Source organism: Monomorium pharaonis, chromosome 1 (assembly GCF_013373865.1).
Source record: "Monomorium pharaonis isolate MP-MQ-018 chromosome 1, ASM1337386v2, whole genome shotgun sequence".
Taxonomy (NCBI): Eukaryota; Metazoa; Arthropoda; class Insecta; order Hymenoptera; family Formicidae; genus Monomorium; species Monomorium pharaonis.
In genome coordinates this window covers 22,542,475-22,564,304 of record NC_050467.1, presented here as the reverse complement: position 1 = coordinate 22,564,304, position 21,830 = coordinate 22,542,475, and the positions used below count along the sequence as shown (strand labels likewise).

The 21,830-nt window shown below is 35.6% G+C and overlaps 2 protein-coding genes across 7 annotated transcripts in view; both read left to right on the top strand.

Annotated features, from left to right (window-relative positions):
• Positions 1-9,215, top strand: part of LOC105834572 — a 108,533-nt gene extending 99,318 nt beyond the window's left edge. For all 6 annotated transcript variants that reach the window (XM_036285072.1, XM_036285059.1, XM_036285064.1 and 3 more), the window contains 5 exons: positions 3,238-3,510; positions 4,160-4,246; positions 4,444-4,486; positions 5,114-5,372; positions 5,761-9,215. In XM_036285072.1, coding sequence (XP_036140965.1) covers positions 3,238-3,510; positions 4,160-4,246; positions 4,444-4,486; positions 5,114-5,372; positions 5,761-6,379 — 1,281 coding nt within the window. In that variant the 3' untranslated portion in view covers positions 6,380-9,215. The remainder of the gene's footprint in view (positions 1-3,237; positions 3,511-4,159; positions 4,247-4,443; positions 4,487-5,113; positions 5,373-5,760) is intronic.
• Positions 9,216-9,747: 532 nt separating this feature from the next.
• On the top strand, positions 9,748-20,649 carry LOC105834569 (nanos homolog 2). The gene is made up of 4 exons (XM_012677141.3): positions 9,748-13,779; positions 15,996-16,218; positions 17,239-17,385; positions 17,716-20,649. The coding sequence occupies exons 1-4, from the start codon at positions 13,659-13,661 to the stop codon at positions 17,723-17,725; spliced, it is 501 nt and encodes a 166-aa protein (XP_012532595.1). The 5' UTR covers positions 9,748-13,658; the 3' UTR covers positions 17,726-20,649.
• The last annotated feature ends 1,181 nt before the right edge of the window (positions 20,650-21,830 follow it).

Here is a 21,830-nt window from a genome sequence, read left to right as displayed (position 1 = left end):
GGAAATCGATAAGAACATACGCAGTTGTGTCTGACACTGACATTGATGAATTTAACGTCGATTTTTCCTATGTAGAAATTCCGAGGCAGACCTAGAGACATTTAATGTAAAATTCTATTTTCAATTAATTTAAGATAGACTCTATTTTTGGTGGAAATTTTTTTTCGGTGGCTGTTAAAATAACATATATATAATTGTGAAAATTGAAAAGTTGCTAGAAATGTCATTTTTGAGAGAAAAATCAATTGTTGACGAATATGTCATTAAAACATGTATTTTGATGGTATATTATCCGTACATATTATACATATATATATATGTACTTATAAAATGAAGAATCGGTAACCACACAGTTCGTATTATACATTCCGCTAATTGTTTTTCTCGTAATCCTTAAGACTTTTTAATCGTGGATTAAAGGGAAGCCTGTGCGCTTGGAGAATATAATAATAAAGCTACGGATAATCCTCGAAAGCCCATTTATATTTATACTATTGCACTGTTCCTTGCATCTGGTTTTATTAATGAGAACGAAACAAACCATTCCAGCATCTTGTTTGCGATATTATTATGTTTCCAATTTTTCGAGATTGTCCGGAGTACACTTCAGGAAAATATGATCCCCTGAGATTTTTTTCGAGATATCTCAAATATTTCGCCTGTCTGCTTTGCATTAGATTACGAAATAATTTGACAACAGAGTTCAATACATCCTCAATATTGAAATTTTCACAAATACATTTAAGATTTATGTATTCTCTTGAGATGTGTCTCTATGGCCTATCTGATTTTGTGATATTTTGTAGATTTTGTCATAAACTTTTCCTTAAAAGTTATATTCTAACGAATTGAAAAGTAGAATATTTTTCAATCCCATATAAAACTTTTATTTATAAACATTAAATCATGTGTTTTTCTGCTTTAAAAATATGTATTCTAATTTTAAAAAATAATATGCAAAAGATTGGAAAAAGTGTGAAAATATAATAAATAATAATAGTATTTTTTAAATAAATGCATGATAATCATGATTTAATTTTGATAAATTACACAGATCTGCGAGGTTTTAATATTTGAGAATTATGAATAATGTCTTACGTAATTTTGTGTGCTGAATATGAAGTTAGCCGCAAAAATTGCTTATTATTTCATATCTTTTAAAATAAATTAGATAAAATGGTTCAGAAAAATGAAATAAATTTCCTTATTTTCTAACTCGCTAAAGTTTTATAATTCATTAAGATATTTTTCTTCAAATTTCTGTGATACATCTTGCCCCAATTTCAAATATCTCATTTACAGTTAACGTAGAACGCATTTTCATTTGCAGTTTAAAGTTTGAGTCTCAGCTACTACGCTTCGTGCATTTTATCGTGGATAAAAATATGTATTCTTAAAGAAATCTCCAGAAATCTGTCGTAGCCAACTTTCAAAATCTCCCATCTGCGCAGCATCCGACAGCTTTGACACAACTTCGTAGCTCCTTTCGCGAAACTGGCGGTCTTTCCTCGCGCGAATCTTCAATGGCACCTAACTCCTTCCGTTTAGAGGAGCAGCGAATTCTTCCTGATTTCTAGTCGTGATGAGCCAGTCGCAGCCGCGCGCGGAGGCTTTCTCCGGCACGTTTCGTGTCGCGCGGATCCCGCGGATCGCGAAAAATCACCGAGTGAAAATCGCCAGGGCCCGATCCCGGAGATTGGAGATCGGCGGGCGATTTAAGCTCACCTCGCGATCGGAACGGAGCGCCTAGGCTGTTGAACGCTCCCGGTACGGAGTGGTAGGGAGATCTGCAAAATGATTTTAGATCGGGCCTCTGCATCACGCGGTTATACGTCGTCCGTTTTTTTCCCACGATCCCTTTTCTTACGCGCGCGCGCGCGGTTCTCCTCCCTCTCCCGTTTCCCCGCCGCGCAAGCAAGAAACGAAAGCGGCGATATTTCTGAAATACATTATTCCGCGGCGGCGTCGACGTTGACCCACATAGGCATTTTTCCAATTCCGGCCATGGCCGATAGAAAGCCGCGCGCGGCCGTTTGTAGAAAGTTCTCATATTATTTAGCATTCGGTCGCGCCGCGCCACGGCGAATGGTACACCATCGTCGCTGCGCGCTGGTGAAAATTAGTAAATAATAATTGGGGGCCGTTGTGTCGCGCGAACCTCCTCCCATTCCCACTCCCCCCCCCCTCCCCCTCCGTACATGCCCGTATGTGCTCGCGATCTTCATTTTCTTTTTTCGTCTGGTACATACGTCGCGCGAGTTTCTCCGCTCTCATGCACGAGAGTGCAACGTATAGGGGTATTTTTTTCCAGGGGAGAGATCCGAAGGATATTTGCGAGGGAAAATAATGCTGATGAAAATAAATAAGCGGTCCGTGTCAGCGACCCGAGAGTAATGGGCTTGTCTTTCATTTTTAGACTTTCCCCTTTGGCGGTATTTCAAGCTTTAAAAAAAACATCCCGTCTAAATGCATTGAGTTTCCGTAATTACGGGATAATTAATAATTTTTAACTTTGATTGACTTATCATTAAAAAATATGTTCCATAATAAATGAAATAAATTGAAAAGGAGTTATCAATTTATTTCTGCATGACGTTTCCTACATGATGAGATATTTACGTAGAACCTCAGCATAAATTTCACATACACACACCCACACACACACACACACACTTATAAATGATAGTCGTAATTGTGTCACGGATTAATATACTTACAGAGAGAAAATGTTTTTTTTTTTTTTTTTTTAAATGAAGAATGAGCTTCTAACTGTAATATCTTAAAATGTTAATGTTCAAGCATTTAATTGGAATGTCAAGGGGGTACCATTTTCGTTTATTCAACAACTCGCTAAATATCTCACGTTGCTTATTTATAAATAAGCAATCAGTTTTCCTCGGAAGAAGCGGATTTCACGAGTTTCTCGCAGTTACACAAGTCGTATTTGTCTACATTTTTTTCTGAACACTCTGAACTTTTACCTTTACTCTCGCAATTCTCCCTCCTCCTTTCTGTTTTCGCATTACAAAATTAAAAAAAAAATAGTATTTTAATAACGATTATATTGTAACCATATTCTTTCCTAAGTATTACACAAATTTTACATGTGATATCATAGAAATATAGTAATTACGATTTTTGGTAATAATTACGTATGAGAAAGTTATTTTACTAAAAGAAAGTAACGAAGCAATGAAGTAGAGAAGAATAATTGTATTCGTCCGTTTCGCTTTGTAGACGAGGTTGTCGTCGTTACTGAAAACCGCCGAGGATTTGCACATCAAGGGGCTCGCCGAGGTGAGTTGGCGCAGCGATCCCACACAAAACGACCTGAACAACACCGGCCACAGTCCCGGTACCGGGACTCCCGGTGTCGAGACGGTCTTGCGGGAAGGTGAAACCGAAGAGGCACCACCGCCAAAACAGAGACGCAGAGGTCGTCCGCCTTTAGACGACCCACCATCGGCACACGACGTCTTCACACCCAAGATCACCTGTATCACCGGGAACGTACGTATCTCTTATCGCTATCACGGGCTAAACATACTCCGTGTAAAGCTTGGCGATTGAACTGTTGCCGCATTCCGCAAGTCCGTTTGCGAAAAAAGTCGGTGTAATAATATTGACTTATAAAAATGTCTCATATTAAGTGTAACATCTTGTTGTAAAGTTTCTTTTTTACCGAACGTTCTGCACAAAAATTCATGATATCGATAAAATGTTAATCATGCTAATCCATGAAATAAAAAAAAAACGTGCGCCCCTTTACATTTTCGTCTTAATTATTCAGAATGATTTTTATAACGTTAATATTCTAAGTAAGAGTCCAGAAACTTCACAATTACGTCGCGATTCAAAACCTTCGGACTTTCGAAATATTGGTATGTCCATACAAAAACGTGGTGTTGAATGCAGAACGAGTGATTATGAAAGATTTACAAGAAGGTGAGAGGAGAGAAAAAAAAAGAATGGACACACTGCACCGCGACAATGCCGAGCTTTACACGGAATACTTAAGATGAACACTTTACGGTCCGTTGAATGTACGGTCGTGAATGTAAAAATACGATAATTTTGTCAGACTCGCAGCGGCGGGTATCGCACGTACGCGGGGATACCCACGCACGACTCTAATGTGTCACGTCGAACCTTTTCTCAGGAGGAAATGATGAGCGAGGGCGGCGACCATGAGAGTTGGGACGACGAGATGATGATGAACGAGAATAACGAAACGCCACTGCCGGTGGTAAGGCCAATTATCGTTAGATACGATTCCCCCTATTCCTCTTCACTTGCAGACGTGAGTGCGCACACATGATTAAATTAAGACGAGTTTAAAAAGAGGTGTCGTTCTACTTTCTCTTGCATCCGACCGTCGCATTAGACTATTCCTCGCGCGAATATTCTATTCAACGATTTTGACCACTACACTTTTTTTTCTAGCTGTCCTACATGCCCAAGGACGACGCATCTGAAGAAAAGAAAGGTATACACGATCATTCCGCAATTACATTTTACCTGTGATGTGGAGCCTTTCTCCACTCTCAGAAAGTTTTGCCTAGTTTATGTCTAATGGGCTCGTTTCTAACTATACCTGTATACATTTTACAACCTTATATACCCTATTTTTGTAATTACTTGTACATTTTATTAACGTTATCATTGTTGTTATAATTTTCATATGCAAGATAAAAGCAATACATATTTTATTGTCTTGTTCGAGAGAAAATATAAAATGGTACATGAAAGAAAGTAAACGAATATGAAAAAAAGATAGAAAAGAAAATATTTAGGTTAAAGAAAATATAATGTGAAAACGATGCATAATACATATATTATTAGGAGAAATATTATTTCCTTAAAATAGGACTAATTCGAATAAATGTTGATTGAAACATTGCTTTTTCATTTGCATAATTCTAAAGTCTTTTGATGAATTTTGTTAACGATCAGGAAAATACGTCTCCCTCGAAAATTAATGTTTCTACCTTTTGGAAAGTTTTTCTCTAGAAACTCATTCTTTTTTTCTTACGCCGATTATAAGTACATCATCAGGTATTCATTCTAGCGGTCGTTGTATGTAATTGTAATGTTGACTGAATATCGATTGCAGCGGCTACTACTCCGTCAAACTCTAACGCCACAAATCTGTCGATTCCCGAACAATTCCGAGACGTAATAAAGATGAACGATTACCTGACGACGGGACGTCGACAGGAATTCTGGGAGGAACCTTTCACGCGCCGCGTTATGGACGCCATTAAGAGCAAAGAGCTAGAGATGAAGACTGCCGCCGAAATTCTCGGTGTCTCTTATGGCACTCTCTACGGCAGATACCGTGACAGTTATGGCTGCCTTAAACATCCGTACAGGTAATAAGCACATCGATAAAAATTGAAAAACCACTTAATTGCGTTTCTAATCCTTAAACAGCTTTGCTCAAATTAAAGTAGTTTGCCAGTAAAAAATTATTAAAAAATAGTTTCACCGAAATAATTGGAATTATAATACGGGAATATACACGAGAAAAAAAAATTGCTAGATACAAATAAATATTTCTTTGAACAGTGCTAATAACATATTTTATAGAAAATCAATAATATTTATTTCAAACAAGTAATATTTTCTAAATTATAAAAAACTAGTACTTGTTTTTAATAAATATTACTGATTTTCTATAAAATATGTTATTAGCACTATTCAAAGAAATATTTATTTGAATCTAGTATTTTTTTTTCTCAGTATAACGTATGCTTTCAGAGTAAGAGATTTTTGGTCTGAACCGGGCCCCGCAGAAGTGTTGGCGAAATTACGGCGGAAGGAGATAACATTGTTCCGAGCAGCCGAGTTCCTCAATGTCACCGTCCACACACTCGCAACTTATCTGTCAACGTTACAAGGTCCAGATAGAATCTCGTTAGCGGGCGACCTCAGCGTAGCGTCCGGCGGTAGCATCGACAGCGGTAGCAACAATAACGCCACAACAGAATCGACGACGGAAAACAGCGAGTCAGTGAATGACATCCTCCAGAAGATCAACGCGAATGTGCCGACCACGACGTCCATCAAACGCGAGGGCGGTGGTTACATCGAAGTGCCGACGGCAGTGTCAAAGTGCTCCACCACGTCAGTGCTGGAGAACAATCCGGACATCACGATCGTCAAGACGGAGAACATGCTGCGTAAACGTGAATACACGAAAATGTCCAGCACAGAGAACAACAACGCGAAGCTGATGAGCGGCGGCGCCGTCAGCGAAGTCAGCCAACAGCAGCAGCAGCAGCAACAGCAGCAGCAGCAGCAACAACAGCAACAGCAGCAGCAACAGCAGAAGCTCGCCGACCCGTTGGCATTAAATAATGACAACAGCAAACCCTAACTATTCAGACCTTACTTGACACCTACGGCGAATCATTATCATCCGCGCAGCGTAGCGCCAAGCGGAACCAGTTATAGATCCGACCTGCAGTGCCCACGCAGTTTTTATTCCAATGTGTTTACTCGCTTTCTTACGAATTTTCATTTAAAGTAGATGAAAAAAAAAGAAGCAGAAGAGAAGCGGCGCTGGACATCATTTCCGCGCACGATCGATTCCGTAAAAGTAGCCTCAGACAATCTCGCGTGCGATCGTTTCGCTATTGACGGCGGGCCGTGGCTGCGTCGGGACGGATAAAGCGAGAACTTTAGAGAGACTCCTGCCTTTAAATTGTACTCCCGCGCGATCACGGCCTATCGTTCATATTTTTCACGTGTTAAGAAGAACATCAGTGTCGCGAATATGCCCCAGCGGAATTAGTACCGGGCGAGTTGACACGAAAATTCCTCCCGTTTTAACTTCAAATTCGGCTTGCTTTTGATCCACATGGTCGGTAGTGCACATGCACACCCGACCTTGGCCTTTATGAGAAAAAAATTAAAAAGCAAAAGAAATAACAAAAGGGATAAAGCGTATAATAAAAAGTTCAATCGAAGTTCCTTTTGAATAACGATGTAGAGTGTATTATCGCAACAAAGAATGCCTATTTTCTGCCGCATGTGTCTGTATGGTAAAGAGCGACAATATATTCACCACAAGTAGATCCATCATAGTAACACACACCACAGAAAGAAAAGAAAGATGGTAGGAAAGGGGGGAAACAGAAAGAGAGAGAGAGAGAGAGAGAAGAAAAAATAAAGTTAAGTAACGGTCCTTTGACGTAGATATGTTCCTCTTGCGATCGTCGTTAGGATCGCGTTAGGATCACGTTTCAGTTGCCTGTACATAAACTCGAGAATTTAAATCATAAAGCTTATACTATTGGAAAAAGCGTTCGTATTCAATATGCGATACGCGGCACACAGGAAAATGCATATGAAACGAAAAACCTGAGAAAGTAGGCGATTGTAGATAGTATTCTCAGCCATTTGTATTTAGAAAAGTATTTAGAGAAAGAGAGAATGAATGAGTGAATGAAAGAGAGAGAGAGAAATCGTCACTTCAGGCTGCACGTGTCCAATAGTAAATCGTTTATGATTTAAATATATTTTCGTGATGCAAGCCTTAACATTAGAAACTTCAATTTTTTTCTACATTTGATTCGATAAAATTCATTTTATGTATGTTATTAATATTTTTTAGGTGACGTTGAACGACAAAGTTTTAGACATGCAGATGTGATTAAAGGCGATCGGCAGTGATTTTTGCGCGTCATACGAAAATCGCGGCAATTGCCTTTTTTCCAAGTATTCGCAATACCAATGGGATGATTCCTTGCGTGTATAACAGAATACGATAATAATGTGTATGTCATTCTATTTTGTTTCTCTTTTATCTAATGCTGCATCAGCAGTGCTTTTTATAAATCTTTGTATATACATATGATATTTTTTTTACAAGAAAACTTTTAATGACTTTTATTGGAGATAATCGTCGACCGATATCAAAAATAATTTATTTGAAACAAATAGATTCGTGCAATATTAAAGAATAATATTATTTGGCATAGAAGGAACTAAAAAAGAAACAAAAATTGTATTAGGCAGTGCAATTATTCTTTGAATTTTTTATATAAAAGTTATATCGATATGATATCCACAACGGGCAATGACTACGGTAATGCTTTTGCGCACTGTATCTCATTGTTCCTTATTTATATATAATTCGCGATTCCGTTTAGTTTACTTTTTTCGTAAGATTTCACAGGCGCGATGTTTATGTTTAGTTAGATAAAGAAATGTATACATATACAATAATCGTACTCCATGAGACATTGACTGGAAATGAGTATTCCTGTTCGCTGAAGGTAAAACTAAGAATTAGTAGTATAATAGAGGTATCTCCGATGATATTTTTCGATGATATAAGACTTAGTTGCACGGAAGAGGAAAGTTTATTATCGCGGAGGGTACTTGTAAAGTAATCCGAATGAGCGCACTAATAATACCGTACGAAGTACGTGAAACGAAAGAAGAAAACAGCTTCCCTTTCGTGGCCGGAGATTTCATTGTGACGTGTAGAGGGAGCGAATAAGGTTAGAGGTATCGTATAAGGTGTGTAAATATAGCGGTGTACGATATTTAGCAGTGAACGAAACGAAAAATCAAGAAACGCGCATTCTTCGCTCTGACGCGAATGCGGGCATGTATGTACCTCTCTCTTTCTAAACGGACCCCGAAGTCGACTGACTACTAAGGTAAACGAAGAAAAAGAAAATCACAAAAACATAAAAAAAAATGTAACGATAAGCGTATCGAAACTCTCGATTAAGTGTGCGGCGCACTCAGATACGAGATACACACAGATATGCACGGTGCAAACACACAGTTGTGGATTCTGCGAGAGAAAGTATTTCCGGCGGACGCGCCGATGATTTATCCGATGAATTAAGTACTTTCTTTAGTTTACTCTCTGTATATTTAACGTGAAATATTATATTTTTTTATGTTGGCAGAGCCAAGTCTTTCGATTACTTTACGAGTGCTCCGAATCGATTATTTTTATCACATAAATGTGCATAATTTTATATTGCAATTACATCGCACGATAATTTTACTTGTAACTCTTAAATTGTAAGAGAGAAAGAAAAAGAAAAAAGATAGATCTGTTCATCTTCACCATTTAATTTAATGACTTTCGTCAGAATTATTGTATGTTCTCATCGAATTGTATTAAGTAAAGGAGTAACTTTTCCCTTTTTTCTTTTTTCTATTTACTTTTCGTCTTTGAAAAAAAAAAATAAAATAAGACTAAGACATACCAAATGAGAAATGTAAGGACAAGTTTCGTTAGGTTAGTATCTATCGCATATCATGAAAGCAAGAATACATGCGCTGATACACACTGTATTTGCCTATGGCGTTCGGGTATGTTTATATCTGGGACGCGCGAGACCACTTTTACTCTAGCAAGAGTATACGACTAGAAGTATTAATATTTAATAATAATGATCAATATATATATGTATATATTGATACCCGAATGGATGGTCACGTTTTCGAGCGTATTGAGCCACGGAACAAATGAGGAATATCAAATCTCGGGATTATTTTAATTTTATTTTTATTATTATTATAATGTATAAAATTTATATTATTACTATACTATTAGAATCTTTTTTTTAAGTTTATTAATATTTTAGATAATTTGAACAAATTTTAAATTATGCATATATTATTTTTGTTTATTTTTGTATGAAAATTATATATTTATGTATACTAAGATAACAAATATTTTACAAATATTAATTAAATATTTATATATTATTATATAATAATAAACAAATACATTATTATATGTAATATATAACAATTATAATAACTTATAATATCTAGGACATTTACAAATTTAATTTCTAAATCTATCGAAATCTATCAAATTTTGTTTTCTTTTAATACAAACTGCGGCGAACTTTCATTCAAGTACAAAACGCAACTCAAATCTAAGATGTAGCGTGTCGTCAAGCACGCGTTATGCCAAATTATGTGCTCAAAGACCGATGACCATTCATTTGGAGACTCTTGTATCATAACCACGCGATCGTTTTTTTTTTTTTCGTGAAAGGGGCGAAAGAGAGAGTGCGAGTCAGCGTGGATGCGTGACCGCGCGATCACATTGTACGAGAAGACAGGACAAGACTATTAAGCCTATTGGCAAACGACGCGCCGTGTGGATCGCGTCGTACCATGAGACTAAAAAAATCGATATCATAATTATGTGTCGTTTGATATAAACGAGTAACGAGTAAATAGTATGTATCATCGTTTTATACACAACCTAATTAAATATCTCTACGTACACTATGTACATTCCTAGTATACACGCTCTTCACTGTCATACACGTTGCATTACACGCGCATAAAGGAGAAGAAAACGCATGGACCTATTATATACATATATAAATATACATATAAATATATATATTTATAATAATTATTATAGCTATTCCAAAAACGGACCACCACGACATCGACGTTTACGGTTGATCATTAAATTAATGCAAGAAAAATTCATCGACGACACTCACGCGCGTATTAATCGCCATCATTATCATCATCATCATCATCATCATCATTATCATTATCATTATCATCAGCCTCATCATCGGTGATAACGTCACATCAAAGCATTCGCGTATTTCGCGTTGGACAACATGCCCGGTTACGGAGTGTCTCATGTATAACACGTACGAACAGTCAAACCTGTCGACCTGCCTGCAATGTAAAAAAAAAAGAAAGAAATAAATGTTTCTAACAAACACGTGCACACACACTTGAGCGCAATAGAGAAAGAGAGAGACAGAGAGATAGAGAGAGAGAACAAAATATATGAATATAGTTTTACAAAAGGGCTTCGCCGTGGCCGCCTCCTTTAGTTTTATACTTGAGACACGGAAAAAGGCTGAAGAGCGAATCAGCCGACGATACTTCGAACAACCTTGATCCTATGTAAAGTTACATTCTTTCACCGATGAACGCGATCATTGTATACATACATACGTACGTACGTACAGGTACGTACATGGGACACATGAGTCGCGCACTCACATACAAACACACACATACACACATTCGCAGAGACGAATAACATAACACGCGTTTTCTCGAACTCATTTATCTCTCAAGACTTTGTACCAATTCTCTCTTCACACTTAGTCCGACATTTCGAAACTGGAGAGCGTGATAGCGGATACACACGAGAGAGTGAGCACCGATGTCGCGCTCCTAAAACGTGAAATGTCAGTCTCTTAGCCAAAGCTAGAATTTGCGTTTTTTTTTAATCTCTTAGTATCTTCTCTTCCCTATCCCTCCCGTCCACCCTTATTCCTCCCTTGTTCCCCCGTCCTCCCACACGACGTATATATTTGACACGTTATCATGATTGCTATTAATTTTAATTATAATTTCTCTGAGGATAGATAGAGAGATATATATACCTTTAATAAACGTGTAATTTTAGGCTTAGAAGAACAATATACCTAGTGGATAGAGAATGAAGTATACATACATAAAAGTGAAGTATATATATATACATATATATATACACATATATATATTTATATTTATATATATATACATATTGATAAAGTAATTATTGAGGTCGCAAATTTATAGAAGTTGGGGTCGAGCGCATACAATGCCGTAAGAACGACAACCGGTATATTTACCGTTTAAGAATTATTAAGGCTCGGGTATAGACGGCGAAATATACACACGTACATACACATATAGGCAGCTCCGATTGGCTCTGACCGCCAAGTCCGGGGGCTGCGCTCTTCGCGGAGAATATTCATTGATTGAACAAAAGATGAAGATCAGTAAGTGTAAATGTTTGTAAACAAATTATGAAATTATTTGTTCAGTGCCTACATATTTACACAGTAATAATAAAGATGAAGATTAGTGAAATTACCAGATTTCTTTTCTTGGATCCCCGCCTCGCCAATTTTCAACACGACTTACCTAGAAAGAAAAGAAATATCGTATTAGTAAGTGGCAATGTTTTAAATAAATAACAATAAAGTATTTAAAGACAATAATTTATTGATATAGAGGTATGTATATTTAAAAATTTTTTTAACGCTTTTTGTGGAATCTTTTTATAAAAATTGAAACTTAAAGTAATAGAAAATCCTTATCAGACTTTGATAAAATTTATAATTTTTATATAAGCTTTTAAAACTCTTTATAAACTCTACACCAGACTTCTAAATTAAATATAAATATTTTTTAAAATTAAAATGTATAATTATAATTATTTCATAAAAATAAAATGTATGTGTGTGTGAATCGTCAGATTTTATATTTTCTTTAAATGAGCATCGTCAAACAATATTATTTAATGTGTACTAACATTATTTTAAAAATATTAGCAGTTTCGTTTTAAAGTGATCTTTGTATGCTGTCATAATTTTTTATTAGACGAGGGAGATAAGAAAAAAAAGATTCAATTAAAACGAAAATTCATAATTAAAGTCTGTTTTCTATTCTTTTTCTCTTGTTTCCTATTCCTCTACCCGCGTGATAAGAATGCACCAAATAAAGTACTAGTCTACGAAAATGCTAAAAATCTTAAATAAAATCCATAATATAACGCTAGCTAGAAATTTTCTTTTCTCCTTTCGATGTCAAAGTGCAAAAACCACAGTGTGCCCCTTAAATGACTATCCGCACAATCGATCTTGTTACGTAAATAGAGAACGGTTGGTTTCTTTACACGTCGATGATCATTACGGCAGACTAATAAATGATAAAATAGATGGTACGCTGAAAGGTTTACGTTCAAACTATTTTCGAATTAACCCTTTTGTGCAAACCTAGGATGTACGACACCCCCTCCCCAAAAAGCCTGGACTCAATAATAATTTCCTCGATCATTAATTTTTTAATAATTTCTTTGACTATGTTAAAATTAAAATTCTTTGAAAACCTTTAAATTATCTTTTAAAAGTTTCAACAAATACTCAGACATTTTTTCGACTCCTAATACGTCACAGTTTAAACGTAATTATGCGCAACGCAAAAGTATGCTGGGGTGCCTCGCACCCCATAGTGCATCAACTTAATTTTCATAAAGTATTGTACCCGAGGGTTAAAGGCGCGGATAGGATTATTCGTCATAGTACGTCGTTCGTGTTTCATCGAACGCATTTGCGTCGAATATCGATCGATGACGCGCCAAACCGGTTTCAACTTACCCTTTTTAAGAGGGGGAGGGCGAAAAAGGGACGTGCGACTTGTCGCATCTTTTCCGGGAAACATGCCGAAACGTATCTCGTCGTCAAAGTCACCAAGGTCATTGCGTAAACACGGCGACCGAATGCCGGGCGGCTTTGTTTGAACTGGCGCGATGCGCGGTGCCGCTTTGTCTGCCCCCCTTTTTTTTTTTGCATGCGCCGCGAAAACGGCGAAAGACTTTTCCACAAATGTCGCCGTCTGGCACGAGGGAGAGGAGAGGAGGAGGAGTCCATCCCCTCTACGACACGTAAGAACCAAGAAGCAGAGAATCTTTCTCGCCGACCAATCACCTCACAATCTTACGTTGTCTCAAGGCAGTGACGAACGGTATCGGTTTCGGTCTCGTCAGTCTGACAGCAGTGCTCGAGGGCGACGTATGACGACGTGGTGATTGTGTTGCTCGCAGACGGATCGTCAAAAATTCGTTGCGGATCATCGTCGGTAAAATGTGTGGCATGTTGCCGAGGTTCCACTTGGAAAACGCTCTGTTTCCCCTCAACCCCAGCCTGAACGATGAGATCCAGCGGCTGTTCGATCTCACCATCATCGCGAAGCATCTGCCGACAGGTAAGTTTTGCCGGTACTTCCCTTTTCTCTCCCCCCTTTCCTTCATCGGATGCCTGACGAATCGCAGGTGTATTCGCGACAGGCGCTAATTGCCGAGGGTGATTTCGCGCTGCGGCGATTCTGTGCGACTAACGTCGCCCGAAAGGGGATCAACGTTCTCCCGGTTATCTGCGCAGTTTGCCGTATTTTTTTTTTTTTTTTTTTTTTTTTAATCGGCCTTTGAAAGATAGGCTTTTCGAGGAACTGTCTTCAGAAATGTCTAACGAATTAAGAACGTTTGAATTATTCGTGAAGTAAGTAAAACAGATTTCGTAATTTGGTACCGGCACGAAACCTGTTGAACTTGCGAACTGAGAAACGACGGAAGAAAAGCTTTTGTTACGATCCGCTTGCATCCCTTGTGAATGTATACAAAATTATTAATTCTATATTTTTATCTTCCGTCGCGTTAACTTATCTTTTCTCACGCATTTTTGCGCACGATGGACACGATCTTGTTTCAACTGTATCTGCGTCACTTTCATTGTTCTCGGTTTCTCTAATAAACGCGTATTTTATATTATAAATGTAAAAAAATGCAGCCTAAACAAAAATTGTACGAAGAGATCCTGCAACCCTATTCCCCTTTCCTTTTTGCATAGAAGTTTGCAATTCATAGATCTTTCGAACAAAACGATTATTGCCTATTGACAATTTTCCCTGTCATTGACGAGAAACCACTTTCCTATTACTTTTCGAACGTAATGGAAAAAAAACTATTAAGACATTCAATTTTAGCTTTACTTAAAAGATGCCATGGAAAGATGAAACTCTTGGCAATTTTTACCTGAAGTACGGTCGACCAGAGATACGAAAAACGTAAAAAAAAAAAAAAAAAAAAAAAAACTTGCCTACCTTTAAATATTGCGCATCGGGAATGTGCGACACAAATAATACAATTGAATTTTTTCACAGGAAAATTGGATACATACGAATTAGGGTTTCTTATGTCATCGATAGTAATTTATAGCGTGGAATGTATAGAATGTTTATTTGATTCGTCGTTGGTGCAGTTACTGTCGGTCCGCCTCTCGTGGAGATTTGAATGCGTGTGACTCACGATTCCTATGAAATGTTCGTTAAAGAGAGAGGGAGAGAATTCGTTCGTTATGTTGAGTAGAATTCGATAAGAGATACGAATCACAACAAACGTAAGAGCCAACGTACATTACAGTTATCGCCTAGAACGTTTCTTCGTTGTCAATTTTATATTTTCGACTCTTTAAACTTGTATATTTATATCCCAGGACTTGTCGGTGCAGCAAAGATTATCCGAATTCTCGACACTCGCAGATAAACCTTTAAAATAAAAACCGATACGTTCACCCTAATGAAAATGTAAAATCGGAGAGTAAGTCGAATGTAAAGGGGAAGTAATAGAAGCGTTAACAAATCTTCCATGAAGCGTAAATTGAAACAATGAAATGCAAGAGAAATATTTAATCTTTACGTTCGACGCTTCGATTTTACATTTTCACTGGGGCGACCGCACTAAAATGACAAGTTGCTGGTCTCGTCTCGTTTGTGTGCTCGCACGTGTGCATCTTTCTCTTGTCGGTCTCATTCGTTTTTGTGATCGCCGGTAGATCACCACCGGCTACAGTAAATAAAGTATTTTATCGAGACAAAAGCCTATTGCAAGGATCTGTTTACTTCGCGCCCTTACGGCGCCGCTTCTCCTTTTCTTTCCTCTCCTTTCCTTCGCCCCCTCGACGACAACGATGACGATTATCGTGTCCGATAAACACGCGAAGCCCGAAAGTACACTCGAAAGTGGGACTGCGGTGTGTTTACAAACTGCGGCCTATTGAATCACTCTCACTTCTGCATCACGAAAAGCGGATTTCTTTGCCGTGATTTCGAGATGAGGGAAAGAACGTGAAACTCGATCTTATCTTGGACACGATCCACTTAACGTTACAAGCGCGTCGAAGCATTCTTCGATTGGTCAATTCATTAAATTCTTGGGTTCAAATTGATCGGTCAAATGCTTCGGAACATTTGTAGCATCAGGTGGATCGCACTTCTTATCTCTCTCGTCACCGTCTGATTATTACGTCGGGTTTTAATTTTCTTCCGTGTTACAACTGTAGGAAGAAAAGCTTGTCTCTCTCCTCTGTTTACGTTAAAATACTTTTTTTCCCTTCTTTTACGACCTCGTTTACGGTTTATTTCAGTTGAAGAGGTGATGGAAGAGTTTCGACGCAACGGTCGAGATTTCGAATATTGCCCAGACGTGGACACAGAGATGTCAAAACAACCTGCATCCCGACGGAAAAAAAACAAAAAGCCGTTGCCGACCGAATGCGTGTTTTGCAGGAATAACGGGGAAGAGGAATCGTACTATCGGCAGCACGTGCTGAAATACGTCGACGGACGCGTTCAGTGCCCCGTTCTCAGGTAAATTTTTGAAGCAATGCCTAATATATTTTTCATTTTGCTAAAACGTAAATTAGTGTCAAGTCCCGGAATTCTTTCTTTTTTTAAAATATTTATTTTTCTTTTGAAATATTTATACCTCCTTTAAACATATCTCCCGAAACACCAACTTCTGATTTATTGAATTATATGAAAGTTTTTTATTCTTGGATATATACCATATGGATATTTTCCATAAGCCTAAGTAAACATTCTAGACAGACGTTAGTTAATAAAATATTTGAAAAGCAAACTGAATTAGCGAAAGGAAATATTCTTCTGTCTTTCTTCGTTTATTCAATTGTATTTTGGTAAAATATGAACTCTGCACTAGAGCATATAAACTAAGCTGTACATATCGTACAAGTCCCGTGCATATCATAATGCATGGCGTATTAATACACACACACACACACACACACACACACACACACACACACACACATAAAATATAAAAGCTTTTTCTTCAGTTTTCTAAAACCTTTGTCCCTTTTCTTCTCTTTCAGTTTTAATCTTTGCTCTTGTGCTCTGAAAATGCCTGCGAATTTTAATTCTATTTTTTTCTACATATACCCAAAGTATGTTATTTTATATTTTTTTCTAATTCAATCGTGTACAAGAATTTGGTTTTCTCATAAATCTTGGCGCGCAGAAAAAACTTACATTCACATAAAATTGTATATGATTATGTTGTGAGAACACAACAGTACATACAACCGAAATAGTTACAGTATATTTAAACAAAACTAGAATCCATAAATAAAAAAATATTGCGTAGAAAAAGATAAAATAAAAAATTTTTTTAATTTTTCCTAATCGCGTATATCAATCTCCATTTCATTATTTTCTTAATATAACTTTTTATTTAATCGAGAAATAAAAATAAATCTGCATTGTCTTCAGGAATTGTTTCACGAAATGACATTTGAAATTCGATTCTTTTCTTTTTAATATCAAATTTTCTATATTAAACAAATAAAAAATCATCTTTTTGATTGGTAGGGCTTATGTATGCCCGATTTGTGGTACAACTGGCGATGACGCACACACAGTCAAGTATTGTCCGAAGGGCCCGTATAACCCTAATAGCATAAGCACAGCAAACGCCTTTAAACTCTTAAGGAACTCCACGGGCAAACGTCGTAGCAAGTAAGAATTTATCACTTTCTACGCAGGTGTGGAACATATTCTTTCTTTTTAAGACAGCAATAATATAATAGTAGATATAGAATTTTAATTTACAAATTTATATCTTGAGAGTATATTTCGGTTACATATACAAATGTGGATAAATACATAAAGTATTACAAACACATGAATTGTGAACAAATTGTAAATGAAGAATAGAAAATGTTCCAATAACGTAAGATATCATTTTTTTCTTTCTTACAAATGCATGCTATTATTGTCTTTGTCTCACTTAAACAAATGCACACTTTCGATACGATAACTATTTTTTAAGCGAGATTTTTTTAATAGGAAGGAGTAAGAAGTAAGCTGCCTTTCGAGCGCATGTCGATATCAACTACTGACAGAGATTATCCTAGTCCAAGTGCCAACAAATTAGACAATCTAGTTCCCTAGGTTATAGTGTACAATGTACTTTATGTGTACAATTACGTTTGTAAACGTGAATATTGACACCGATGTGATCTCACACGCTTACAAATATATTGTAATACCAAAAAAGGTTTTATATAGAGATCGAAATTTTGACTTTATAAGTTTCGCTGGCTTCTCTCGTATTGTTTTATTATCTTTATATCTTTATTAGCTTTATTATCTTTAACATAACTATATCCGTGATATATTCTACCTCTCGCATTCTTTCTATCTATAATCTAAAAAAATAAAATAAACATGCGTTCTGAAAATTAATAATTTCAATAACAATTTGTCAAGTATGCAATCATAACATAAGTCACATAATTGTCGCAGTGTTCAGCGGAACATTTTGTTATTGAAATTATTAATTTTTTAAAGAGATATATATATATTGTTACTCTTCATGAAAGTCATAACACGTGCCTTAACAAATCAGTTTTTATATTTTATAATATATGTATAAAAAAAGAGGTAGCTTATAATACATATAAGTATAAGAGAGTTATACCAATATAGAAGGGATGGCCATGCGTAGATTATTTAGATTCCGTACACTTTTGCAAGAGATTTGAAATCTGTATATGAAACATAGGACTCTCTGCCGATATTAGCACTTCGATTGAAACATGAAAGTGATTGTTTGATTTTAATGTTCTTTTTCGAGCGGTGATATTAATTTGAATACCTTGTAGCGTTACAAGATATATATAAATTTTATGTGTGTATGAGTTATCGACTTTATGTTAATGTTTTGTTTGTAAAAATGTATCCCTTGCGTGAATACTTTTGCTTCTTCACCATAGGTCCTTAACCCAATCGTGATTAATATTTTATCTATTCCATTCACCTCCCTCTTCTCTCTCTACCCCGTACATCCATTGATATCAAGATTATCTATTCTCAATTTTGAACATCGTACATGCTATTATTGCCATATTTGAAAGAAACGCGGAAAAAAAGAAAAAACTGTCTTCCATGAACTGTCAAATCGAAACGAATAAGTCAACATATCTTGTCTAATGTTCCTTTTGAATATGACAATAATAACGTACGATGTAGAGAATTGAGAATTAGATCATTTCTATACATTTTTATAAGAAGGGAGTAGGTGAGTGGAATAAATAAAATGTTTTATTTATTCCACCCCTCTTCCTTTTACCCCGTTCATCTATTGATATAAAAACGATCTATTATCAATTCTGTACATCGTACGCTCTATTATTGCCATCTTCAAAAGGAACATTAGACACAAGATGTTAGTTTCAACACGATATTGTCAAGGTCGTCGAAAAAAAAAAATGTTCTGCGAAAACTGCTTTCTCGTGTTTATATATTAACTTGACTTATCCTTTTTGATTTGACAGTTCGTGGAAGACACTGGTTTCTTTTTTCCGTATTCCTTTCGAATCTGACAATAATAGCGCGTACAATGTACAGAATTGAGAATAAATTGTTTTTATAATGGATGTACGAGATAAAGAGAAACAAGGGAGTCAATGGAATAGATAAAATATTAAATACAATTTATTATGGATCAGAACTTATGGTGATTGATAGCATAAAATAAATAAATATACGTATAAATATTGAATAAGTATGTGTACAAAAATTAGCTTTATATTAAATGTTAATTATTAATTCACAGTAATTCACGTGAGATTTTTTAAAATCTTTAAAAATATTAAAGTAGGCCATTGCCGAAAGAATTATGAAATCATTTTATGTGTGTATTATACACATCGCAAGTCACGCAATGTTTAACGACTTATTTTCTATCTATTTATAAGGATCCACAAAGTATTATAAAAATTTCTGATAAGCTTTATTGTGTATAACGTGTTACTATGAATAAAACTTAATAAAAAAAAAACAATAGAAAGACGCACATTTTATTCAAAGTGCATATATCTCTGAATCAAATTAAGCATAATACAATTTTTGTACAAATATACGTTTAAATATATATTAATATGCAAAAATAATAATTGGTACGATGTTTAGCGAGATGATTATTATAACAACAGCGGTTGTTTTGCAAAGGTAACGATATGTATAAGAATATAATCTTAAAATACAAACGACTACGAACAGAAAGGGCGTGTCCAGAATGCAAAAGATTAATTCCGAATAGGCGGAGATTTAATACAACACAATAGGGGAAAAAAGAGGGATACATGGAGAATAAAAATCCAAAAGGTTTTATCGCGCGGACACGCGCCGTTTTAAATAAGTACAACAAAAATTTTCTTGGGTTCTGCATAAGATTTAATCTGCAGATTCCAACATTCATAAGCGGGAATGCATAATCGGGTGAACCTCGATTAACATCAAAGGTGATAATTGTGGCAAAATAAATATTTATACAATTCTGTAAAACGTGCAACTGGACATGCTAAATTTTACCTGTTCGAATTGAATTATGTTAACACAAGGATTTGAGAAAAATAAGACTATTTCAATTCACAAAGGCTCGTATTCAGAATGCGTTCATAAAGATAACTTAATCGCTACTGCACGGATTATTGTAATGTCATCTCGTGTCTTACTATGAATCAGTCTAGTATATTATGACGACACAATGTAGCAACTGCGTAATTCTAAACTTTGGTTGTGTATTTGGTTAAAGTAGAGATGCGCATCTTACGAAAGTATGTGCTTATTTACACTATTAAACAATAGACCTCGTAATACATGTAATAAGAATATGTTTTAGGAACATAGCACGCTCTTATAAGTCTTCATTTAGTAGAAACGCAATATATGTATATAATATATATGTATAAAAGGATAATTTTCATCACTTTATTGGAATATGCATTATCGTTTTGTCTGTCTTTTTCTCTCTCTCTCTCTCTCTCTCTCTCTCTCTCTCTCTCTCTCTCTCTCTCTCTCTCTCTCTCTCTCTCTCTCCCTCTCCTTCTCCTCTTTCTCTCCTTGTTTCTTTTTCAGCTGACATAAAACTTTTAAAACATTTCAATTCCTGAAAGAAAAGAAACTAAGACTCTATGAAACCGTGTTATAGCATTAAATATTGGATAATTTTAACGCTTTTAAAATTCTTAAAAATTAATACACATTTCGAAGATATACATATAAATTATTAGATATTACAATAATGTGAATTGAAGAGATCAAGTACCTCTTCCTATACGCGAGAAATTTACACATTCTTAACAATCACATATACAATTACACAGATGAAATTATTAGATTGATTAAAACAAAAAATAAATTTTTAATGCCTTTGAGGCAGAATTGAAATGTTTTAAAATTGAAATGTTCTAACCTAAACCTACTAGTGATATAATCTATTAAGTATTTAACGTTGTATACATTAGTTTAATTTTACCTGTATAATTACAAATCGCTTGCTCGCACAATGAAATTCCGTCGATTAAATTTTACGAGAATTCAAAACTTTAAAGTGAGCGTATTTGCGCGATAAAATTTTTTGAATTTTTATTTTCTTTGCATCTTTTCCTTGCCCTTCCTCTTCCGGCGCCATATTAGACTGCCACCTATTCGGTATTAATTTTATGTATTTTGCACATGCTCTTTCTTTTTGTAATCTATTTTAAGTTTATATTCTTATCGCATATCTTCACCTTCGTAAATTAGTTTGCGAAAGTTATTTAAATATTGCTTTTGTCTAATTATTGAGGTGAAATTGTTGAAATTAAACCAACGTGTACAACGTTAAAATAAGTTCTTACATCTATCTTAAATTTAAACATCTTGTATCTAAGAAATAAAGAAAAAATAAGTTCTCAATTTCATTAAAATTTTAATATTAAGTTAATTCGTAACATGTGGAAAATTTTAAACTTGTCTAATGGTGATAGTTTCATGAAAAAAACTTTCTATCATGAAATTGTCCCCACATAATACACAATTTGATAAACTTTTCGAGATAATAATTTTTTAAAATCATTTATGGGGAAATTTCAGAATTTTCAATTCTTTCTCGAAAATAAAAATTGTAAGTTGAA